Source organism: Nilaparvata lugens, chromosome 6 (assembly GCF_014356525.2).
Source record: "Nilaparvata lugens isolate BPH chromosome 6, ASM1435652v1, whole genome shotgun sequence".
Classification (NCBI taxonomy): Eukaryota; Metazoa; Arthropoda; class Insecta; order Hemiptera; family Delphacidae; genus Nilaparvata; species Nilaparvata lugens.
In genome coordinates, this window is record NC_052509.1 from 20,132,739 (window position 1) to 20,156,850 (window position 24,112).

General features: G+C 34.2%; 1 protein-coding gene across 2 annotated transcripts in view; it reads right to left on the reverse strand.

Moving 5' to 3' along the window:
• Positions 1-18,833: 18,833 nt before the first annotated feature.
• The window catches only part of LOC111061062 (syntaxin-12), a 30,735-nt gene continuing 25,456 nt past the window's right edge, over positions 18,834-24,112 (reverse strand). The window contains exon 8 of one of the 2 annotated variants that reach the window (XM_039430360.1): positions 18,834-22,297. In XM_039430360.1, the coding sequence (XP_039286294.1) occupies positions 22,208-22,297 (90 nt within the window). In that variant the 3' untranslated portion in view covers positions 18,834-22,207. The remainder of the gene's footprint in view (positions 22,298-24,112) is intronic. The other variant, XM_039430361.1, reaches the window with a different exon arrangement.

A 24,112-nucleotide genomic window follows, 5' to 3' on the forward strand; every position in this document is an offset into this window, starting at 1 on the left:
AACATTGGTGTTGCTATCCTTGTCTATCATTCGACAAAGAAGTTATCCTTTTCTAAATCCGCAACGTTGCTAGATCGTTTTTCAACAATGTAGAAATAAAATAAATTGACAAAATATTTATTCTGAATTATGGAAATGTATTATTAATTCATCGAAAAATATATGTTCTTGACGAATAAAATATAACTGATTATTTTAAACAAGGATGGATAGTTGATATTACATCAGATATGCCGGTATCAGCTATTATCTATAGAAGGCAGTGGTAAGGCAGAGAATCGGCAACACCGATAGTGGACTTCAATATACATCTGTGCAGTTATCTGCAAGTATTTTTTGTATTTACATTATTGTTTTAAAGGAGATATAATCATAGATAATATTAGTATTTGTTACATTAATACATACCTAAGAGTAGCTTCGACGAAGAATTTGTGAGAGACGACGCGTGAGTCCGGCTGAACGGAGCACTTTTCGAGTAAGGGAAGCAGAACGCCGGGGAACATGATAAGAGCTTGCTGCAGCAGCGAGTGCGCCGTCTCTATGTCCTTGCCTCGCTGGAAGTGCGCCACCGCCAGCGAGAACGCAAAGTTCGGCAACTGCAAACACATCATACAAACTTAGTTTTCATGAAACTTGCAACTTCAGACACTTCAACATTAACTATAACATAAGTTTAACGTTAACTATCAACAAACAATTTTATAATAAACTACGAACTGGATAAGTTACAAGAGAATTATCTTTTGAATATAAAATAATTTGGTTATAACATAATTCCAATGATTTTTATGTTTTAAACTTTAAAGTCACAATATTTTATCTGTGTTTGTTTTTTTAAACTTATAAATGTAGTTACTTATCAATATGTTCCGGGGTTTCATCTAATTTGGAACTGAGTTAGCAGAGCTGATGATAGGCTTATCATAGATTGAAGATAGAGTGACTTCTGCGCTTAAACCCAACACATAAAATTCATTCTGTTAGGCAGTACCAGAAATCGATTTATGAACGTACACTGTACTCTGTCAGATTCAATAATTTAGAGCGTTTTAACGCTCTCTTGAACAACTCTCTAAGACAAAATCAATTATGTCTTATAAGACATGCGAGGCCAAACTAATAGTTATTATTAAATTAAATATCGATACTTTTTATTAAATATTAAATTGAATTAAAGAAATATTTTTTAAAATGCAATTTCTCATTAATTTCCATCTGCAAATAGTTTTGACTTGTCTTTGTGTAGCACTCTGCTTGAAAACGACCCCAGAACAGCAATTAGTTTTAGCTCCTAACACATTTTCTCTGAAACTGAAACCACGTCAGGCTACCACATTCTTATTTTTACTGTTTGGTCATCCAAACACATACACGCATTGCACTGAAACAGACCTCAATGCAATCAAGTATGTTACCTCAGAAGGACAGATTCAAGAATCCAGAAGTTCAAAAAACCTCACACGCCTACCGAAGCTTATTGTGTGTGATGTTACCTCGGAAACTTTGCGAGCCGATTCCCATTCGATGGCGACCTGAATGAACCAGTCATACTCTTGGGCTCGCAGCGCGTAGAAGTCGATGCACAGAATCACAGCCAGAGGATCCACGTCGGGGTCGAGGTTCAAGAGCACTTTGCAAAACTCGAGCGCCGTCCGGTAGCATGCGCGCGCACCCACAAACGTCAGGTGCTTGAACAGTGCCACGTACAGTGCCCTGTCACATAAAACACAGTACTGTACTGACATTCAATCTAAAAAGCAATACTTGAAATTCCTTCAAAAATATGCTATCTTGGAACCAGTAATCGCGAATTAACCCAATATTATGGATGTCTTTGTAGTTGTAGTAGATATCTAAAATGGATGAAAACGACTTCATATTTTTTTTAAAGCCACTAGTTTATTAAAAAAAATTGAGATACTAGTTTTGCTTGTTCTTTATCCATTATCAATCTCTAGTGAACTCTAGTTTATCAAGTCGTTTGAGAAACTCTTTGACAAGACTCAGTGGTTGTCGTTTTTCAATGCATAAGGGTAGATCGTATGAGAAAATCATTCGTGTAGTTGCAAATATATTATTGTTATTCAATTTTTTGCTCTTCCATGAAATAAACAAGCAACTAGTATTTAATTTCAAAGAACTCTTCTATGAATGATCATTTGAATCAAAGAGTGACAATTACCAATAAATAATTTCATTTCTTCAATCAATTTTCTCCCCTACAGTAAATGAGTAGAACTGAATTGGATAAACAGTTTCTCCAACAATTATTTATTATACTTGCTGATTAAAATAACTTGATTTTATTCAAGTAGTATCCTGGAATCAGGTACTATTTTCAGTGCTTCAAAACGATACTCTTATACAAAACAATTTAATATTTAAATGGAAGGTGATTTGGAACTTTAGAACTACGATGGAAATTGTTAAGTGGATCTCTTATTCTTCGCAATGAAGAATTTTCAAAAAGAGAGTTGAACTTCTTAAAATTTCCCAGAAACCAAATTTTCTGCATTTTTCTGGTTTTAGGAGCTTGGGATGGATTGCAACTATATAAAGTGTGTTCCAGGATGGAGATTCTCGAATAACACAATTTTCCTACCATGCCATAAGAAATGAACAGTAGATTATTAGAACTATATCAGATGAACAGTAACCCCAACAATCAATTATTGAGATGGAGACGTCACTTGCCATTGCAATAACTTGATTTTATTCAAGTAGTATCCTAAAATCAGGTACTATTTTCAGTGCTTTAAAACGATACTCTTATACAAAACAATTGATTATTTAAATGGAAGGTGATTTGGAACTTTAGAACTACGATGAAAATTGTTAAGTGGATCTCTTATTCTTCGCAATGAAGAATTTTCAAAAAGAGAGTTGAACTTCTTAAAGTTTCCCAGAAACCAAATTTTCTAAATTTTTCTGGTTTTAGGAGCTTGGGATGGATTGCAACTATATAAAGTGTGTTCCAGGATGGAGATTCTCGAATAACACAATTTTCCTACCATGCCATAAGAAATGAACAGTAGATTATTAGAACTATATCAGATGAACAGTAACCCCAACAATCAATTATTGAGATGGAGACGTCACTTGCCATTGCAATAACTTGATTTTATTCAAGTAGTATCCTGGAATCAGGTACTATTTTCAGTGCTTCAAAACGATACTCTTATACAAAACAATTTAATATTTAAATGGAAGGTGATTTGGAACTTTAGAACTACGATGGAAATTGTTAAGTGGATCTCTTATTCTTCGCAATGAAGAATTTTCAAAAAAAGAGTTGAACTTCTTAAAATTTCCCAGAAACCAAATTTTCTGCATTTTTCTGGTTTTAGGAGCTTGGGATGGATTGCAACTATATAAAGTGTGTTCCAGGATGGAGATTCTCGAATAACACAATTTTCCAATGTTCACGAATAACACAATTTTCCTACCATGCCATAAGAAATGAACAGTAGATTATTAGAACTATATCAGATGAACAGTAACCCCAACAATCAATTATTGAGATGGAGACGTCACTTGCCATTGCAATAACTTGATTTTATTTAGTATTTTTTTTAATATTTATTTTAAGGAGTGAATCATTCTATTCAAGTACTGTAAAATTTGTCAAACTAATGAGCTGAAGATAAGAATGAACTGACCTGTTCTCCTCGCGCCGATAGTCGAGACGGCAGTTGCCAGTGGCGAGGTTGAAGGAGGGGTGGAAGGCACATTCGAGGCAGTAGAGCGCGCGCTCCACCAGCTTTGCAGCCATTGCCAGGTCGTCGCTCAGTCGACACAGCTCGGACAACTGCAGCAGCGCGTCCACGTGGTACGGGTGTGTGTTGATGATCGCCTGTCAACCAAACATTTCACCTAAATGCAACTCCACATAGTGCTTTCCACAAACACACAGAAAAGTGTACTATAATTTGAATAAAACAAGATGACCAAATAACCCGTTGCCAGATAGTGCGAAATTGAAGCCTCATCATGCAAGCCCATATTGTTAAATATATTGAATTTAAAGCATATTTTCAACTTGTATAACCTATATTCTATAACCTATATTATCCTTTATTGAAATTTGGAATAAGAATACAGTAGTTTTGAGCCAAGCCTGCTGTTCTATCCTAATTATATGATCTGAATATTGAATTCATAATTAATTAAATTAAATTAAATTTAACATCACATCTCAAATGGAAGATGTTTAAGATTAGAAAATATATGTTATAATAAAACAGATATTCTGGGTATTATATGTTTGTCAAAAATATATTTCTATCACTGAGAAGCATTCATAATAAACCCCAAGTCCAAAAAATGCAAGAGTGAAATCAATTAGTCGAGCACTCAAATTAATATTTTGGGTAGCAAAGTTTCAAACTGAGAATTGGACTTGAATTTTTTTCAGTGATAAAATGTAGCTTATCTTTTGAAACTATTCATATCAAAATTGAGGAAAGGACAGTTTTGGGCCTTTTTAGCCTGTTGGCTCTTTCACGATCATTTATATGATTTATGTATCATTCTATGTAAAAATGAATGAATATTCAATTGCAAAAACTTTTATAACAGTTTATGTGCTAATGTGAGTAGAGGTTATGAATAATTAACTACTGTTAAAGTTAGATTCCTCTTCACTTCATTAAACAAATGTAGTAGCTTTAAAAATATTTAAAGACAAACAAAACTTGAAAACATTTATTGAAGCTCTTACCACTATATTATCGGGATTCAAGCTCTCTACAGCATCTAAAAACCTAAGCTGAACTTGTTGATAGTTGACACTATGTTCGTAGGTGAAGTAACACACGTTGTTGGGAGCGGTCAGTTGTATACTCATTGACAACCCTGTAAAAAACAACATTTTTTGTTTAAATTGTCAAGTTCAAATTTTAGACTATGGATTTAAAACACAATTCACACGATTTATCTTTTGACTGCCGTATACTTTGGTGATATTCACTTTAAGCCCTCAGCATTGATGGGAAGTATTCATATTTTTTATAAGTAAATTATGATTAATTTGTACTTTTGAGTAAATATAGTAGAATGAAAGTAGTATTTTTGGCTGTTTTACCTTTAAAAATTGTACTCTTTCATTGTATTGTAAGCATTACAATCTTCGGATTACAACAAACAGGTGTTGTTTATGACCCAATTACTTTGGGACACCAGGCTATGACACCAGCCTTGTGTAAAGCAACTGGAATACCAGAGGGACACCCCAGTGGTGTCCTGGTTGGTGCCTCAAGTATAATGAGCGCAATAAGCGCTAGTGAACCCACGACTCGCTCGGACGCTTAGAGTTCCAGTCTGGTTTACTTATTCTAGTACAAAGGAACTGTTCTCAGTCGAATACATTATCAAATGTAAAGTATGATGCTTGAATCAGGAATAATATTTAATTTACAGAAATAAGGTAACTGAACGTCTTTGAGAAAAGTACTTAGCCTTGTACTGATAAAAGCTACATAGTTGTCTGATGAATAAATTACGATAATTCGAAAATGCAATAAATTAGCTGTGAATTGTATAAAATAGTAAGTAAGGGTTAAGTGGGATAATATTGCAATATGAAATTAATTGTAACAAAAGATTTTTTACCTGGCTTTCCAATCTGTGGCCAATTCTCCTTGGGCTGAACCAGCCATGTTGACTTGAGGTGTCCCCTATTGCGCCCTCGCCTTTTACTGCAAAATAATGTTATTCCAAAATCAATTTAAACTTACTTCATACATTGATCAGAATGGACAAAAATCTGATCAAATATTAAAATGATTATTACCACACTGAATGAGTATTTACCACAATCTCCACAAAGCAGAAAGCCACAAACCACAAAGTAGATTATAAGACCCATCCTAACAGAGAAACATATTCCCATGGAATGATTGCATCTCGTACAAGTTGAATGTTTAAAAATAACAGGATATAATTCTATCACGGTTTAAAATTGAAAGATAATGATAAGATTAATAGTAAAATAAAAGCTAAACAGCATCCCTTTTGAAATTGAAGTCTTACTTAGACAGAAAAAGAGGCAGTCATTTATTGAATAGTTTACGCATAACGCATATCAAAGTACATGAAATTCACTAAAAAATTTTAATATTTGGGCATAATTAATTTAAAATTGCTTGCTGAATACAAGATTCATGAACTGAGGAAAATTCGCTAAAACTTACTGTAATTAATTCACGTGAATGGTAGGTGTATTTATTATACAATTATAAAATTATCGAAATATTGAATATTTCAACTATACGAGAACATTCTTACACTCACATACCGATTCCTCGACAGCACGGCAGGACTCGATAGGACAGAAAGCTCTCCTATTGGCTGATTGAGTAGATGTATTGAGCACCAACCAATCAAAGAGATTCCTGTCCTATAGTTTCTGGTTGTCGTCAAATAATCGTTAAGACGGCCAATATTTTTACATAGGAGATAGGAGTGGCCTGGAAGTGACAAAGAGTCCGCGCCAGACTTTTGTTCTGTGTACAGTGGGCCTTGAGTTATACATTTCAAGTTTAAAGCTCAAGCTGATCTACAATTTTGTGAGTCAATATTACTGTTTGATCATCTTGCCCACTGCAAGCCCATCTTTGCTCGCCTTGGTGTGCTGACGGTCTTCAGCCATTACATCCTCCTGTGCTTGATGTATGTCAAGAGGATACAGCATACTCTGGCTGCCCGGAGTGACGTTCACTCACAACCACAACACCAGGCACCGCGAGCTGCTGGATGTCCCTAGGAGACGTCTCTACCGTTCACAGGCCAGCTACAGAGTTTTTGCACTGAAATTCTTCAACAAGCTGCCTCCTGGTGTGAAGCAGTTGGATGAGGCCGCCTTCAAGAGAGCCGTCAGGAAGCTGCTTTGTGATAAATCATATAATAATTCTTTTTGAACCAGGAAAAAACTCGGATGAACGGAAAAACCTTTTCTAGCATTATCATGGGGTACAGTTTTGTATCTGGTGAAGGTAGGCTACGTGTTATCAAAATTAAAATATCAAAACACATCTGTTCAAAACCTTAAGTTTTAAAGGTAAAAGTGTAGGTTAGGCTTTTCCTTTTAATAAATGGCCTACAGTACCTAGCCTACCTATGCAGTATCGTACACCAGATTCGGAACTGGTTGTAAGTGTACGTCCAGTGCCAAAATACCTGTCATCAAATTTTTGGTTGGAATCGATTTACCTAACCTAATATTTAAGAGGTGTTAAAATACTTTAAAAAGTTATACTTTAAGAATTATAGAAGTTCCTCAGATCTGTCAGAGTTATAATTGTTTTGCATTATGAAATTGGATAAACATAACCTAAAAAGGTTCTATTTATGTTTAAAAAGTGAAAAGAAAGGTTAGGGATGAAAAGATTTTTTGGCTTTTATATGAAAGTATGTTAATATTTTTTATTCAATTGAACACAAAATTAACAGAATTCAAAATACCATACAATATGAATGACACCCAAAATTATTATTTTCATGAACTCACCTCTTCATCCATTGCTTTGTAGTAAGATGAAATAGGATTTATCCATAAATAGTATGTGCAGTTTAAATCAATGCTTAAATATTAGGCTAATTTGAAAAAAAGTTAAATAAAAATTATTTGTACATATACAAATTTGAATTGGTTCGTTCTTCACGTCACACTTTTCATACTCATACTCAAGGCACAGAATAGAATCAATAGATAGAATGGAAACTCGGCTAGTACCCTGGCACAAAAATCCGCCATCTTGTCAGAAAGTTCAGCAAGATTCTATTTTTTTTATATCATGTATTCATGTATTGTACCATACATAGGTGGCTATGCCTATGATCGTACTCGTTTTAGAGACTTGAATAACAGTAAAATTGCAAAAAAATGAAAATCATTATTTTTTCAATTGGCTATAACTTTTGAACGGAATTGGAATCAGAAGTATCATACATGGAAATAAAAAGAGGAGGAAATTCTCTACAACCTTGAATAGGTACTTTTGGAATATTTTATCTGATGTTTCTCAAGATACTTGATACTTGATACTTACTTGATACTTGTTGTCGTCGTCCTTGACCGGGTTTACCAGACAGACTGTGTCATTAAAATAAAGGCTCATTAGCTAATTCTGCCAACGAGTAAATTGCTCTATCAATCAACTTTTGCCTGACGAGAGCGCTGAATCTTGCACGTGATGCACTTTTTACTTCAGTTGGGAGTCCATTGTAGAAGCCCAAGGCAGCTGATGGGAAGCCTCTCTGAGTAGCAGCCAACCGACATCGGGGAACATCCAGGTCAGTTGCATGGCGTGTATTGTAGCTGTGTATCTGATTTCTTGTTGACAGCTGCTGCAGGTTGTCTCTGACATACATCAAGGAGGACAGGATGTATTGGCTGTGGATGGTGAGTATCTTCAGCTCCTTGAAGAGTGGCCTGCAGTGCTCCCTGTAGTCCGCAAAAGTAATGGCCCTGATTGCTTTCTTCTGCAGGAGCAGCACATCATGGCAATAAGGCGCGTGTCCCCACAGGAGGATTCCATACAAGATGTGACTATGAAAAAGGGAGTGATAAGCTGAGACCAGGTAATCCCTGGAGACAATGTGTCTCAGTTTTCTTATAAGGAATATAACCCTGGAAAGTCTTTTGCAGACCTCAGCCACATGTTGACTCCACCTCAACTTGTTGTCAACCCAAAAACCCAGCAGCTTCACAGGATCAGACTCCACTGCAGTCCTCTTGAGGGAACATACCAGAAGGTTAGTTTTCTCCTCATTTAACTTCATCCTGTTTGCAGTAAACCAGGACTTTGCTGCATTTAGTTGTTCCACTGACCTTTCTGCTGCCTCCTCTGTTGTTCGTCCTCTAGCTATCAGTGTGGTGTCGTCCGCAAAGAGGATGGACCCCTGGCTGTCTGGGAAGTCATTCATGAGGAGTATGAAGAGCAGGGGGCCCAATACAGAGCCTTGTGGCACACCATGCTTCATATTTCTAATACTTGATGATGCTCCTTCCAGTGAGACCACTTGTCTTCTGTTTTCCAAGTAGCACTTGATTGTGCTTAGAACTGTACCCTGAACACCATACTTGTTGAGCTTCCTAATCAGTATGCCATGAGGCACACAATCGAAAGCTTTGCTCAGGTCGCATAAAGTAAGCGCAAGTGAATCACCACTCTCAAAAGCATCCTGTATCTTTTTAGATAATGACAGTAGAGCGCTTGCTGTTGAGCGACCATTTCTGAAGCCATGCTGAGACTGGGACAGAAGGTTGTTCTTCACAAAAAAGTTGGTAAGTTGCAGCTTCATCTCAGTTTCAATCACTTTTGACATTATTGGCACTATTGAAATAGGCCTGAAATTGGATGGAATCTCTGTATTTCCCTTCTTGTGAATTGGTAGTGTTCTTGCCAGCTTCAGTGTGTCTGGGAATACTCCCAACCTCAAACAGTGGTTAACTGCTGTAGCCATTGGTTCTGCTACATGTTCAATGGTCTCTTTCAAGACAGAAGTGGATAGGCCAAATATATCCTGTGTTTTGGAGTTTTTCAAGCCACTGACAATGTTTCTGACTCTATCCGCATTGATACTTCTCCATACATCCATCTTATGAACTGTATTTGTAACATTCTCCACAGGGTCCATGTCAGCTTCATCTAGATTCTTCAAAACATCCTCAATAGCATTCACAAAGTAATCATTGAAATTGTCTGGACTGATGTTTGATTTAACTTTGGGCTTTTTGGGGCGATGTTTGTTTATGGCCTCCCACGCTGCCTTACAGCTATTTGGAGCCAATTCAATGGTATTAGCAGTGTATACTTTCTTTGCCTGCCTAACCATTTCTCTGAAGATTTTGTTTTGTCCCACATAGAGCCTATGCTTTACCATTTTCTCCTCTGGGGACACTGCTGATTTGTACAAGTGATGTAGGAGTATCACCAAGTTCTTCTGTCTGGCAAGATCTTCAGTGAACCAAGATCTATCCTTTGAGTGTGATGGAACCCTGCTTGTACACCTTGGCACCTTTCTTATCACCTTTGGAAAAACCAAGTCAAAAATGCTCATGTACCCAGCAATAAGCATATCAAATGCATATTCAGGCTTGACCAGTCTGATAACCTCATTCCAATTTATCTCGCTCAACCTGCTGCAGAAACAAGGTATAAGTTCATCTCTAACACTTCTGCTGCTGAAACTGTAATTTGAGTGCCAGGTTTGTGGGGGCTCATCTCCAGTATCTTGTTTCATAGTCAAAACAACTGCACAGTGATCGGATACCATGGGGTCAATGACTTCAACTCTATACTCCCATGATTCCAAGTCTGTGGCTACTGTGTCCAAGCATGCAGTTTCTCTTGTTGGAAGGTGGTTAGCAACAAAAAGTCCATGTCCTCGTAGCAGGTTAGAGAAATCATTTCTCTCTCTAGATGGAACCTCCAGATGAATGTTAAAATCTCCCCCAATCATCACTCTTGAACCATGCTGCCCTGTCAAAACATTCAGCAGATCATCCAGACGCCCTATGAACTGCTCAAAATCGCCATCTGGAGACCGATAAATGGAGACCACAATGATGGAATTTTCTGACAGTCTAACTGCTACAAGCTCCATTGTGAGTTCCTCACAGTAATCTTGAACATCTATCTGCTCAAACTTGACGGATTTCTTTAAGAAAATTGCTGCACCACCATTTCTATGAAAGCACCTTGAGTAGATGCATGCCAAATCAAGTTCCCCCACATTGCTATAGTACTCAGCTTCCTCTTTTCTCAGCCAGTGCTCAGACACACACAGGATGCTAGGTTCAATGTCCTCTATGAAAAATTCAAGGACATCCATTTTTGTTCTGAGGCACTGAACATTCAGAAATATTATTTTTTGCTCCATGTCCAGTTTACCCCGAACTTCCCCCTGATTTTTGGGATCTACTTTAGGGCTCCCCCCTGGAAGCGTTTGAATAAAAAACGCCTCAGGGTGACAAATCTTGGCCATTTTGAACTATCCATGATTTCTTCCATTTTTTCAAATTCAACTCCCACCTTGAAACTACAGTAAATATCACTTTTACTCTCCAAGCCTTCAACAATGAAATTCAGACCTGGAAAAGATGAGGACATGAAATTTCTGACATTTACCTCTGTTGTTCCTTTTTTAATCTTCCCTAAATGGAACCATGCCTTTTTTTCTCCTACAAGCATAGCTGTGGGCCCTGTATTTTCATTCAGGTCCTTTGATCCTACTATAACTTTTTTATTTGAATGTGTATTTGTCTTGATTTTGTTTGATTTTGCAGCCTGGGCATAATTTAATTTGTGTCTTTCATTTCTTTCTACTGGGGTATGTGAATTTTTCTGGGTGCTTAATGAATTATTTTTCCCGGTTTTCTTTTTTATTTTAGTCACTTGCTTCCAATTTGAATCTTCAAAAATTTCACTCTCACCTATTTGGTCACATAAGTCCATCCTACTAGAAAAAACCTCAGAATTTTTTTGCTCAGCCAATAAAGCTGTATTTGTCAATAAAGCATCAAATTCATTTCTTGATTTGTCCTGAGTTGCATTTATATTTGGATCAAATGCATGTTGATCACAATCTACTTTTGTGTTGTCATTGCATGTCGTAGTCTGTATAGTAGGCCTAGTAATTTCACTAGAAATTATTAGATCTTTGTCATGATGTAAAATTTCTGGGTTTTTTACATAGAAATTTGAAATAATAGTGCTTTCCATTTTTGAAATTTGGTCCTGAACACTATTTACTTTGGTCATTTTGTCACAAGCAAGTTTGCACTTAACCTCACTTTGAGATGATTCAATTTGTGTAACTCGCTTATTTAACTGGGCAAAATTTACATTAATCTTATTCATTTCGTCAATAAGTTCACTTAAAATAAAGTTTTCGTCACTTTTGGAGTTCATATGGGAATTTCCATCATTCACAGTCACCGGGTTTGCATGCTTAGATATGATATTTCTTACCTTGTCTTTGCACTCTACACAATACCACACAGTCTTTTCACCGAGATCACTTATTTTACGATATTCAGCTACCACTATATTAACGCACTTTATGTGATACCAATTTGAGCAAAAACCCTCACAATTCAATGCATTTTCATTTTCTTTTACAGTTTTAAAACAGACACCACAATTCGATTCAACACTCTCGTCAGCCATCTTTCAACCAAGCTCATAATGACTAAGGGCAAAAATTAGAGGAATATTTTTCAACTGGTATGAATACATTTTGAAAAGAATGAGATTTTACATTTAAACAACTTACTAATAAATAGAGGAATGTTTCTCACTGGGCATGTTGAAGCTCAATTCCAAACATAGAGAGTGAGAATAGTAATTTCTTGTATATGATAAACTAAAACCATTTTTTTCAATTTTGATATTCCGTTTATTCATCTTCAAGTACGTTATCATTCTTTTTTATAGTTGAGTGACATCTGAATAATATATTAACGTCTGAAATTTAAATAATATATTATTGGTTACTCAGTATTACTATCTACTCACCTCAATATTGTCTTCACTGCTGCGGGCATTATTCGGAATTTTACCAGTCTTTTTCTTCTTCTTCTTTTTCTTTCGGCGAGTGACATCTCTAGCATCATTTGTGCCATCGCAAGCATTCAACGATCCAGCGGTCTCATGATCATCATCTTCCTTCACTTCAGATTCGGAATGGGACTGCTGATTCAACTGAGGGAACAAAACAAAAATGTTCAAGCCGAAGAAGTTATCTCATTTATAGAATCAATTTTTCACATAATTTTAATGCACGATGATCAACTATTCAACTTAAAGTCATGCACGAACTTTTTGTTGACTATGATGCTCTTATATTGATGAACAATATATACTAATAGTGGTAGTGCTGATGATTGTAATCTATCTAATGTGTGATGATTGAACCTTAGTCTATATTCAGACTGGCTAGGCCCTTATTGAGCTATTGTTTTTTTCTGAGGATGATGCTCACATAAGACCCGGAGTTAAGCCTGAGTAATGGGAGAAATAATGATAAGAAAAACTGAGTTGAACTACAGTTTTAGGTGGGTTCAAAAATTACGAACCACCGGGAAGTGATTTTGAGGCACATGGCTGTCTCATGGCAGAACTGATTTCAAGCAGACATCTTTCCAAAGGGAAAAAAGTAATAAGAAATGATACGATAATGAATACTGGGAAGCAATAAAAGAGAAAAATGAAGCCACAGCACGCATGATACAACGAGAAACGAGAAGAAATTGTTGAGTTTACAAGAAAACGCAGAATTGCCAATAGAACATGCAAGAGAAAGAAAATAAATGCTTTGAACAGACAGAAGAGATTGAATAGGTACTTATATAGGCCGAATGATTCGAAGAAGTTGTAAAGAGCAAAGAAAAAAATGAATAAGGTATATAGACAAAGAATGGTTTCCTGCAAAGACTAAGGATGAAGGGTTGTGAATGGAGAATGTAATATCATGGACAGATTGGCAGAACATTTCAGAAAACTGTTAACAGCAACAGACATTAATAAGGAATGTGCAATGAAAAATATACTTCATTACTTGGAGGTTGAATTGAGAGAATTGAACGAGAACAATATGTGTTACAGTGTAAAGCAAAAACGTATCAGCTGGACTAGAGCATACTTCAGTAACGTAAGACTCTTGAAGAACAGGTTCAATCATATACCGTATTTAGAGATTCAATACTAAAAATAATGGAAGCCTAATTCGACCTGATGTAACCTGTTCAACATTGCTGAAGTGAGAAACGATCTTTAAATTCTGGAATGTATGTAGCCTACAATAGAGCGAAAGCAAAAGACAGAGAACCGAGATGCATGGGGGACTGTAGTGGAGGTGGCTAAGGCTTATATTGAGATAGTTCTTAAAAATAAGAATTTAGCCGAGCATTTTTTTAGACCTAGCACGTCCGTCCGTGTATTTTTTTTTTTTTTTTTGTCTATCTGTTTTAGAGTTGAAGATGACTCATGCTAAAATTTGTGATACTTGAAAGATTAAAAATACTTGAGAAATAGAGAAGCTATACGAACCAAATCGTATCTGTTGATATTGAGCTGCTTCTTTTTTGCACCTCCTGAGCTGGAAAAATCGGCTTCGGTATCACTCCCATCGTCAGCCAAAGAGGTTATGTCTTTTTCTCCTTGGAGCCCAAGCTTCCTCAACATCCGCGATGACATTTTAAAGTTCTATGTTTATTTGAGAGCTATTCTAGAATAATATTACTTGACACAGCTTCTATACTCCATTATAACATAATGAGACAAAAACTTGTTTCACTTTGTGCGAAGAATTTATCTATGATAATGTAAGAACTTCTAATTACACTACTTAAATTTGACTAATGATAAACACTCGATAAAAAACAAAATTTAATACAGTGCAAAGATGTTTATGCAGTTTTTAGTACAGTTTTGAAATTGCATTCCTTTAAAAATCTGTAAAGCACTTCGTCTTCGTCTGTCGAATCGAAACTTCGAAAGACGCAAGCTGATTATGACATCAACATCAATTTGATATCAGCTGTTTCAATGAATATGATACGAGGAAGATAATTTTCAAATTATTGTAGTTTTGTTACTATTTATGGAATTTTTATGTTGAAAATAAATGAATAAAAAAGTAGTGATGATTGTTATTTGTAAAAATTATGATAACACTCACAGAATATGTGTATATATATTTTCAGTTCCAGCTACCTCACTGATATCAAAACCGCGAAAATTCAATTATTGCAAGAGTGAATTCTCTGTTAGCTCGTTATATCTTCTTCTATATAAATATAAAAATGAATGTCTGTTGTGTGTTTGTTCCCTATAGACTCGAAAACTACTTGACAGAACAGCATGAAACCGAAGCGAAGCTGAGGTCTCAGTTTCGACTCGATCGGCTTTTGTCAGTTTGTTTGTACCGCAGATACAGTCGCAGTTATTGTCCGATTTGGATGAAATTTGGTATGCAAGTTCTTTGAAACAAGGCGCAGAATGTGTAACAATTTTTGGTAAGACCTCCGGTTTTTTGTAATATTTAAAAACCCGTAAACTAACTTCAAAAGTTACTTTTTCGTATCTTTGAAGATACAGCAATTCATGTTCCTACTTTTTCGCATCCACTGTTGCCAGGGCATGATGTCCAAGTTGGTTAGAGCGTCATTTCTCACACTGTGGGATCCAGGTTGAAATCCCGTTTTGACCAGATTTGTTTTGCAGACGATACTAATCGTTTTATCTTATTCTAATCATATATTCATTATCATCATTATAAACTTATTATTTGAGTATATAGAATAATTAAATTAAATCATCTTATTATTATTAAATTGATTTAATACAGCAATATATAAATATATAATAATAATATAAAATATAGAAATACAACATAGAATAAATTGTGGATGGATGAACTAGGCAAAAAAGAGTGTTCTTTGAGATAAGAGAGTGAATTGCCAAATGAAGGGAAAAGTGTATACCGGTAGATCAGTTGTAAGGCCAGCTATGCTGTATGGAACAGAAACATGGCCCATTTCAAAGAAACAGGAACGAAAGATGGAAGTGACTGAGATAAGAATGTTAAGATGGATGTGTGGGGTTACAAGAGGAGATAAAATAAGAAATGAATTGATCATAGGCACTGTAAAAGTTAGACCACTGGGAAAGAAAATGCAGGAGACAAGGATTAGGTGGTTTGGGCATGTACAGCGACGGGAGGAGGATTATGTTGGACGAAGAGTGCAGGATTTGGTTTTGGATGGAGTGAGAGGACGAGGTAGACCTAGGTAGTGGTGGGGAGATAGAATAGCAGCTGACTTGTGGGGGAGTGGTTGGAGGAGAGAAGAAGCATTGGATAGGGCTTTGTGGAGAGGCAGGCTAAGAGGAAGGAATGCCGACCCCATTTAAATGGGATAAGTCACAGCCAAAGAAGAAGAAGAAGAAGAAGAAGATTATTATTAAATTGATTTATCAAGTTAATTGGATAAATTATTTAAAAAATCTTTAATATCAATACGGTAAATAAATAACTATTATTATCTATGTTACAGATAACTCAACTATTTTAGTTGTGGACAATTTTTATAATCATAAAATCAACTATCTAATCAACTACCTAATAAATCAACAACTATATTTTAGTTGTAGACAATATTTAACATCATAAACATTTCTTTAATCTCCAACTTCTTTTATTCATAACAACTATCAGTTATTATTTTAGTTATTTTTTAACTGAATTTTCAGTTTATGAGGTACAATAATTATTGTATTATATGCATTTTTGTGTCGCTCTACAGTGTCAAATCTTTTGTTTTCCTTTTGGTATGAGATCAGAAACCGATTTGTAAGCAACAACATTCTGCCTAGGCATAACAAGCCATAACAATGAATCCACTTTACAGTACATGAAAAACATTATTAGCAACCTCCTGTCATTGTCACCAACAAACCCATCTTATTTAGAATCATTTTCCGTCTCACCATCTTCTGTGAGACGATTCATCATCTAAATTGCCTACTGCATATTCCATTTTTCCTTCAGTTGACCGATTTCTTATAATTAATTGTTAGAAAAGTTGTAATATATGTTTATATTGTAAATATGGAGACGATATAAAGGTACCTCCTTGATAAGTCCGGTGTCCCTGCAAACAATGTCTCTAGCACTTTCAATGGAGAAAATAATAGATGACATGGCTAAATCTTTACAATATACTGTACTTACTGTACTGGCCCTTCTCATTAAATTGAAAGTTGTATTCATGAGCGAGGTCTATTATTCGCAGAACTACACTAGTATGATTTATTATTTAACGAAAATCCCAAATAAACTTACAGAATCTAAACTTACCAGCTGTAATCAATTCTCTACTCTGTGATAAAATTGTTTACTGGTATTAATACGGTAGTTTTAAGCACATAGGAAGTCTGTACAATATTGAGATGTAAATGAAAATATTGACTGTCAGATAAATTTCATGATTCACCAAATAAAGTCAAGAGTGAAAAGACATAGATTGACTTTTTAGCGGCACGAAGTTTGCCGGTTAAGCTAGTTGTCACATATATTTTGGATTTTGCCACTGGTTTTACCAAGCTTTGAGAATAATATTATTTTGAACATGGTCAAACCGGGTACGCTTTACAAGCATGCAATGGAATTATCGATAGTAATATATCGCTGTTTAAAAATTATATTTTTCAGTATCCAGTGCACTTGTTATAAACTGTTCCCTTTAATAAAAATGTTCAAATGCCTTGACCGAGCCAAGTGAAAACGGGCAGGGTCGTAGTACTTTGAGCAACCAGGCTGGGTTTCCAGTGTGGCACCAGACAACAGTATTGGCAGCTATAGGCCTACTTGAAGCAAGCTTGGACTTCAATACTGGTGGCCTGAGTGAAATCCACTCACAGATAATCTGTCTCGGCTGGTGACTCTTGTCTATTATTTTACTAGTAGTTCTGTGTACAGTAGACCTCGCGCAGTTAAAACCACAGCCTCCTTTAATTCTGTCCATTAGAGTGAATTATGTCATGTCCTGACTTGCCGGTGTAAAGTTATATATAACTTTACAATTAAAAAGAAAAACAAAAGAAAATAATATCGCATTTCATTAAATATTCACAACGATTCAGTATAAATAATAAGATTAGAAGAGAACGATATTTGAAATAGCATATTAAGTCTTGGTCTATTGCATGTTCCATGGAAATTTTACAAATTGATAAAATCTGGCATGAATAGGCTACCATATTATTATTTAGAATTTAATATAATAACATTAAAATGCTCTAATGGATCTTCTGGTTTTTAATTTTTGGACTTTGAAGTTTTTAATGGGAAAAGCTATTAGGCAAAATGTATTATACTTTTTGAAATGAAGATACTTCAATAACTTATTTTGAATAATCTCCAAATTATGGGCAAAATGTATTATACTTTTTGAAATGAAGATACTTCAATAACTTATTTTGAATAATCTCCAAATTATTAACGGCAGTGCTTGACGGCATATCGGTGTGTAAACAACTGTCTGTCAAATGGCTGTTTGGGTTGTTGTATCAATAATTTGTTGTACACAACTATGCTACTATCATCAAAAGCTTTCTGAGTTGAAAGCAAGGAAGAGTCGGGAGACAGTTTTATTTATGCTACTTCGAGTTATCAATTGCATGCCTCATCGCTTGCAAATGAAAGTCCACACGACAGCTGATTTTTTAGCAAGTTACATTGAGATATAAGATGCATGCAATTTATAATCCACTCGACAGCTGATTTATGATTTATTCTGAAGTCTTATTTTTACGGTAATATTGGCGTTCAAAGGAGACTCCTTTTTCTTTTGTATTATTATCCTTAAAATGCAACATTTCAAAAACCTTATGTGTATGTCGACGCGAAATTCAAAAAGGAACATACCTGTTGAATTTCATGAAAATCTATTGCTGCGTTTCGCTGTAAATGCGGAACATAAAGAGAAATTCAAAACCGTCGACTTGAATCTTAGACCTCACTTCGCTCGGTCAATAATAAGCGCTACCGTATAAGAACTGCATGCCTTAGGTTGTGGAACCCTGATATGAGCTCTCAAACACATAATCATTCCTTCTCTCTCTAAATGCATTCTGTCCGGAAAACATGGATTATAGAGCAGAATTTATCTAGAAGTGAAGTGAATTTATCTGATGTGAGCTATCAAACGATGAAAACAAAAAATAGGAGTGGGACCAACTTTTCCACTCACACATAATCATTATTACCAAGGACAGACTTATAGATCTAAATGGATAAAATAATATCTTATTAAAATAAAGAAATATGGTGCATAAAAGAGATTTTAATATACGGTATATATTCTAAACAATATCAGACTCACAGACTAACAAAATAACAAATATATTATTAGTGAAATAACAATATATTATTTTAATAACGTAACAAGGTATGCATAAAATAATGATTCATTATATGGAGTATCGATTATTTGTTTAATATTATTTTGGTGATCAAGAGACAAGTTACTACTAAATTTGTATTTAATCTTTCTTTTAACATTGATTGGTCTCAATTAGGTTGTAAGATACGGCTTCATTGATTTCAACAGTAAAAGTTGTTAATACATGACTAAAATGTTAGAACTAACCAATAATAATGTGCAACACAATTTATAGTTACTTGGATTGGGAAATGTTATTATTTAAAATACCATGAATTATTGTAATACTATTATAGTTTGATTGGATTGATAAAAATAGTTCTAAAACCAATGTAAAAACATATTAATGCACAACTGCATACTTCAATATTATAGTTTTTGAAGTCTATTATTATTTACAAGAGTTTCTACATAATAATTACACTAGAAAGTAGGTACTGTACTGTATGTGAGAATATTTTTTACTTTTTAGTAATACAATAATATCAATTGAAATTATTAGAAATAATTATTACAATATGGTTGCATTTTTGTGGTTGACATCAACAGTCTAGAATCTAGATCTAGACATTTCTATTTGAGTGTTGATAAATAGAACACTGTAATTTTATGTGATAAAATTAACCTAAATGGAATGAGACTTCTATTTTATCTATTGTAATAGTTGTTTCTGAAGTACAAGCTTGTTTTGGGAATAAACTTATGAGATCTTGGAACAATTCAATCTTAATAGTCAAATACATATTATGCCTGAAAGATTTTCTTTAATTCTTACCAAAAACATATCTAAAAAATGTATTTCATTTGAAAAATATCATAAAACTCTTTATAAAGCATGAAATCTATTTTGAAGTTTGAATTTCATTCTTACTTTATCATAAAACGTTTGAGATGAATATTATTCCACAATATATGGCCACTAAGTGATTCTAATTATTGGATAGTTATTAACAAGAGCAGAAATATTCTAATATCTGATTGAAAGTAAAAATGTTTTAATTATTAGAAAATAAAAGTAAATATAGCCCAGTTCGCCAATTGATGATGATTGTGACGGTTATAAAATAAAATAACCACAGTTGAGCACCACTATAGGGAACAGCGACATTAAACGTCTAAATATAAAATTGTTTTGAAACTTACATGTTTAAACTATAGAATGAAATTTTCCTGAATTGGAAAATATGCTACGGTATTCAATATTGAAATCTTACATTTAAGAATTCTTGATGGGTTTGAAGATTAAATACATTTTGAAGATTTATTTATTACTGAATTATGTCGTTTTACCGAGTTGATGAAGAGAGAAAAATCTATAAAAGGATTTAAATTTCAGATTATCTTTATTATTGATATCATAGGACGGTTAAGTGATATTATTATGCTATTCGAAATAACTTAGTAAGTTACAATTATATAGCTAGAAATAATGTTCATATAACATGTTGGTTAATCGATTATTACAACTTGACTAATATGTCAAATTTCCAGTACAGTAATATAAATTTATTGAATCAAATAATGCCCGTGTTATAAATACTACTTTCAACTCAATTGGCTACCATTATTAATTTTTGTAATCAACGAGTAAAGTCCGATGGGATCAGTAATCAAAATGTCATTATACGAGGCGCAAGGATTTTGTTTTATACAATCAACAATACCATGAAGAATTTGTCCTCAAAATGTCATGAATTTCTCTCTTGCCGAATTTGAAATGATCTGTCCCAAAAATTTGAGCTCTGGGAGCACATAACTCAATTTTTTTCCCAAGAACCCTTTTTTATTTTAATGAAATAAAAACACACAAAAACATATTATGTGTGTTTTTACTTCATTATGGAACAGTTCTAGAACATTGACAGTGACTCAGTCGGACTTTTTTATTTTGATAGCATGAAAATTGAAAAACTCATAAATCCATAATATTATCAATTCATAATCATCTTGAATATGCGATGGATAACGACTTGCAGACAATTATTCATAAGAACGTAAGTTCTCTTGAAAATGAACTGCAACTCGTAATTCTTTGTTAATGTTTCGAGTGTCATTTTTATTAAAGATGGTAAAGCTGGTTCCCTTATATTGAAAATGTAGTAATGGGTTGAATATGTAATTCTTTAGACCATTGGTTCCAAAGGTAGAAGCAGCACTTTCGCAATTTTAATATTAAGAGGTAATAAGATACTTCAGGGCTCATTCCTCATTCATTCAATCAGTTTTTCATTTGTTAACAGCATTTTGATTACATAAAAATAATATTAATTTGATAATATCTAATAGAATGATATGATTCTTATGATCTATCCTCCATAAATCAATAGTAGACATATCAAGACTTTATCTAAAACCTATCAAGGTTTTTTTTCTAAAGTCAGCACAATTCAGTAGACGAAAAACCCTATAAAAATATTGCCTCAACTGTGATTTTTGGATAAGTTTCTAATTAGAATTACTTAATTATTCTTGAAGCTCCTAGTCAGTCAAGAAATAACCAGGTTTTAAACCCATAATAACTTTTAAAACATAACATATTTAAAAACGCAATCTCCTATTTTCTAGAAGCGAACATTCAAAAATAAAATGATTCATTGTAAACAAACGAACTGAAATAATGTATATTATTCAAATTCATCGAATGCAGGAATTCATTTTGGCATGAGGATTCATTATGTTTTGTTCCTAAATAGGTAGTTTAGAACAAATATGGGTTTAATTTGATTTTTTTTGTCTTTACAATGATAGAATAGTTGAGAAAAAGAGATTTTAATTCTATGCACTCAAGATTGATTCTGTCAAATAGAGATATTTTGCTCACTGTTAATTGAGCACTAAATTGACATTGTGATTCATGAAAATAATATTTCCCAATATTGAAATGAATTACATATATACATTAGGAGGTATCTAGTTTATAACTGATGAATTGGATTGAATAATCAAATAGATAGTGTAGTTTTGGAATTTCGGATACTATAAAAGTGAAGTGTTATTTACGAATGATTTTGAGTAATAAATAGAAGTTCTATTGATGAGAAAATTTCTCATGATTTTACACCATCGTCAGGTTAAAAAAAAACCTGATTGGTACGGAACTATTATATACAACAACAGCAATGATCAATATAAGAATCATTCCCAGAATAACCAGCATTTTTCAACAATACTATGATTTAAAATAATTCATGTATAAAATATATTCTTTCTTCTTATATACAATACGCTTTTCAAACGAAAAAGTTGGATTACATTTTATGATCCTAAGTAGATAATAAGTACTAGGAATGCCAGTATACCAGCTAGTATCAGAAACATGAAGCATCTTTTTTTCCGGAGTTTATTCTGAAAAAATGAATAAATTCTTATTTAATGACAAAGTGATTGAATATTTTAACAAAATCCAGTTACTGCATACATAGTTAATATTCTATAATGATTCTACAACTACTAGATGCATTCGTTTGATTAAAAATCATTTTCCTCTATATTACATCTTTTTGATAACCTCCTCATTCTAGTGAGTATCATGATATATTGAATAAATTATTCTTCATTATTTCTAATAAAAAAATAGGCATTCAAATAATTTAATAGGGTATAAATTGCTCAATATAACTTACTGTAAATAATTTTATCTGAATATTATCTGTATAATATACTCTTGTCGTATAGAATCAATTATATAAAAGCGAAATGGCACTCACTCACTTACTGACTGACTCACTCACTCGCGGAACTAAAAATCTACCGGACCAAAAACGTTCAAATTTGGTAGGTATGTTCAGTTGGCCCTTTAGAGGCGCACTAAGAAATCTTTTGGCGATATTTTAACTCTAAGGGTGGTTTTTAAGGGTTTAAAGTTCGTCTTTTAGCATATGTATATTCTTATTCCAATATCTTAAATTATAATTGAAATGTCCATACCATATGTTAATATGGAACTATAATCTAGAGAGAGTACCTCTTCGAAACAGTTGTTCTGGTAACTAAATTAAAAATTTTGTCAGATTGGCATTAAGTTGAGTTGACTTTGTTAGGTTGACACCAAGTTGAAGATTGAAATGCATTTATCCAGGACCTCCTAAATACCAATTTATCCAGTACCTCCTAAATACCTATTTAGGAGGTCCTGATTTATCGCGGAAAAATTGATTGGGTACTGCTAGTTCAATCAGAGCTATTCCTGGGAATATTATATTACTAGCCGTCGGGCTCGCTTCGCTCGCCCTATCCGTTTAGCCAGACGTTTAGTCTCTGGACCCCCGACTGGATCGTCCTAACATATGATAAAAATATGACATAACATTTCAAATTTGGTAGGTGTGTTCAGTTGGCCCTTTAGAGGCGCAATAAGAACGGATTTGGAAAAATTTCCAAAGATACGTCCAAAATCTGCGTTTTTTAGCGTTTTCTCAGCTTTATCGAGAACAAATAAACAGAAAATGTTCAAATTTACTACAGAAGCTCAGCTGGGGTGCAATAATGTTTTGTTAGAAGGAATTTGAAATAACGCCAAAGATACGCCCAAAATTAGCGTTTTCTCAGCTTTTCTGCGTATCCTCACCTTTTTCAACAATCGATGGAAATATATTTAAAAAAAATTGAGTACACAAAAAAATTAAAACAATTCAGTTTAGCTGAGGTGGAAGAATTTTGTTCGCCAAAGATATGCCGATACAGTAACAGGTGTTTTTCAAGATCAAATTGACATAATACGATCAAATTCGGTACAGAGGTTCCGCTGAGGTCTACATGCAGGCGAGCGAAGCGAGCCCGCTGATCTCATTTTTGGACAATCCAGTCGGGGGTCCAGAAATCGGTACAGAGGTCCGCTGAGGTCTACATGCAGGCTGATCTCATTTTTGGACGATCCAGTCGGGGGTCCAGGGGGCGGAGCCCCCTGGCTAGACGGATATGGCGAGCGAAGCGAGCCTGACGGCTAGTACATAGAATAAAGTCGGATTAGAAAGCATTTCTATCCACCAGAGCTATGTCATTCTATTAATATATTGCGATTGCTCCATGACTTGTAGATATAGCGACATAACAAACTGATATGTGATATATTTCCCATTGTGAAATAAATAAATAATTGAATAAATAAATAAATAAATATAGCTAGCGAACAACTCTATCATTGAAGCTCATTCGACTTCT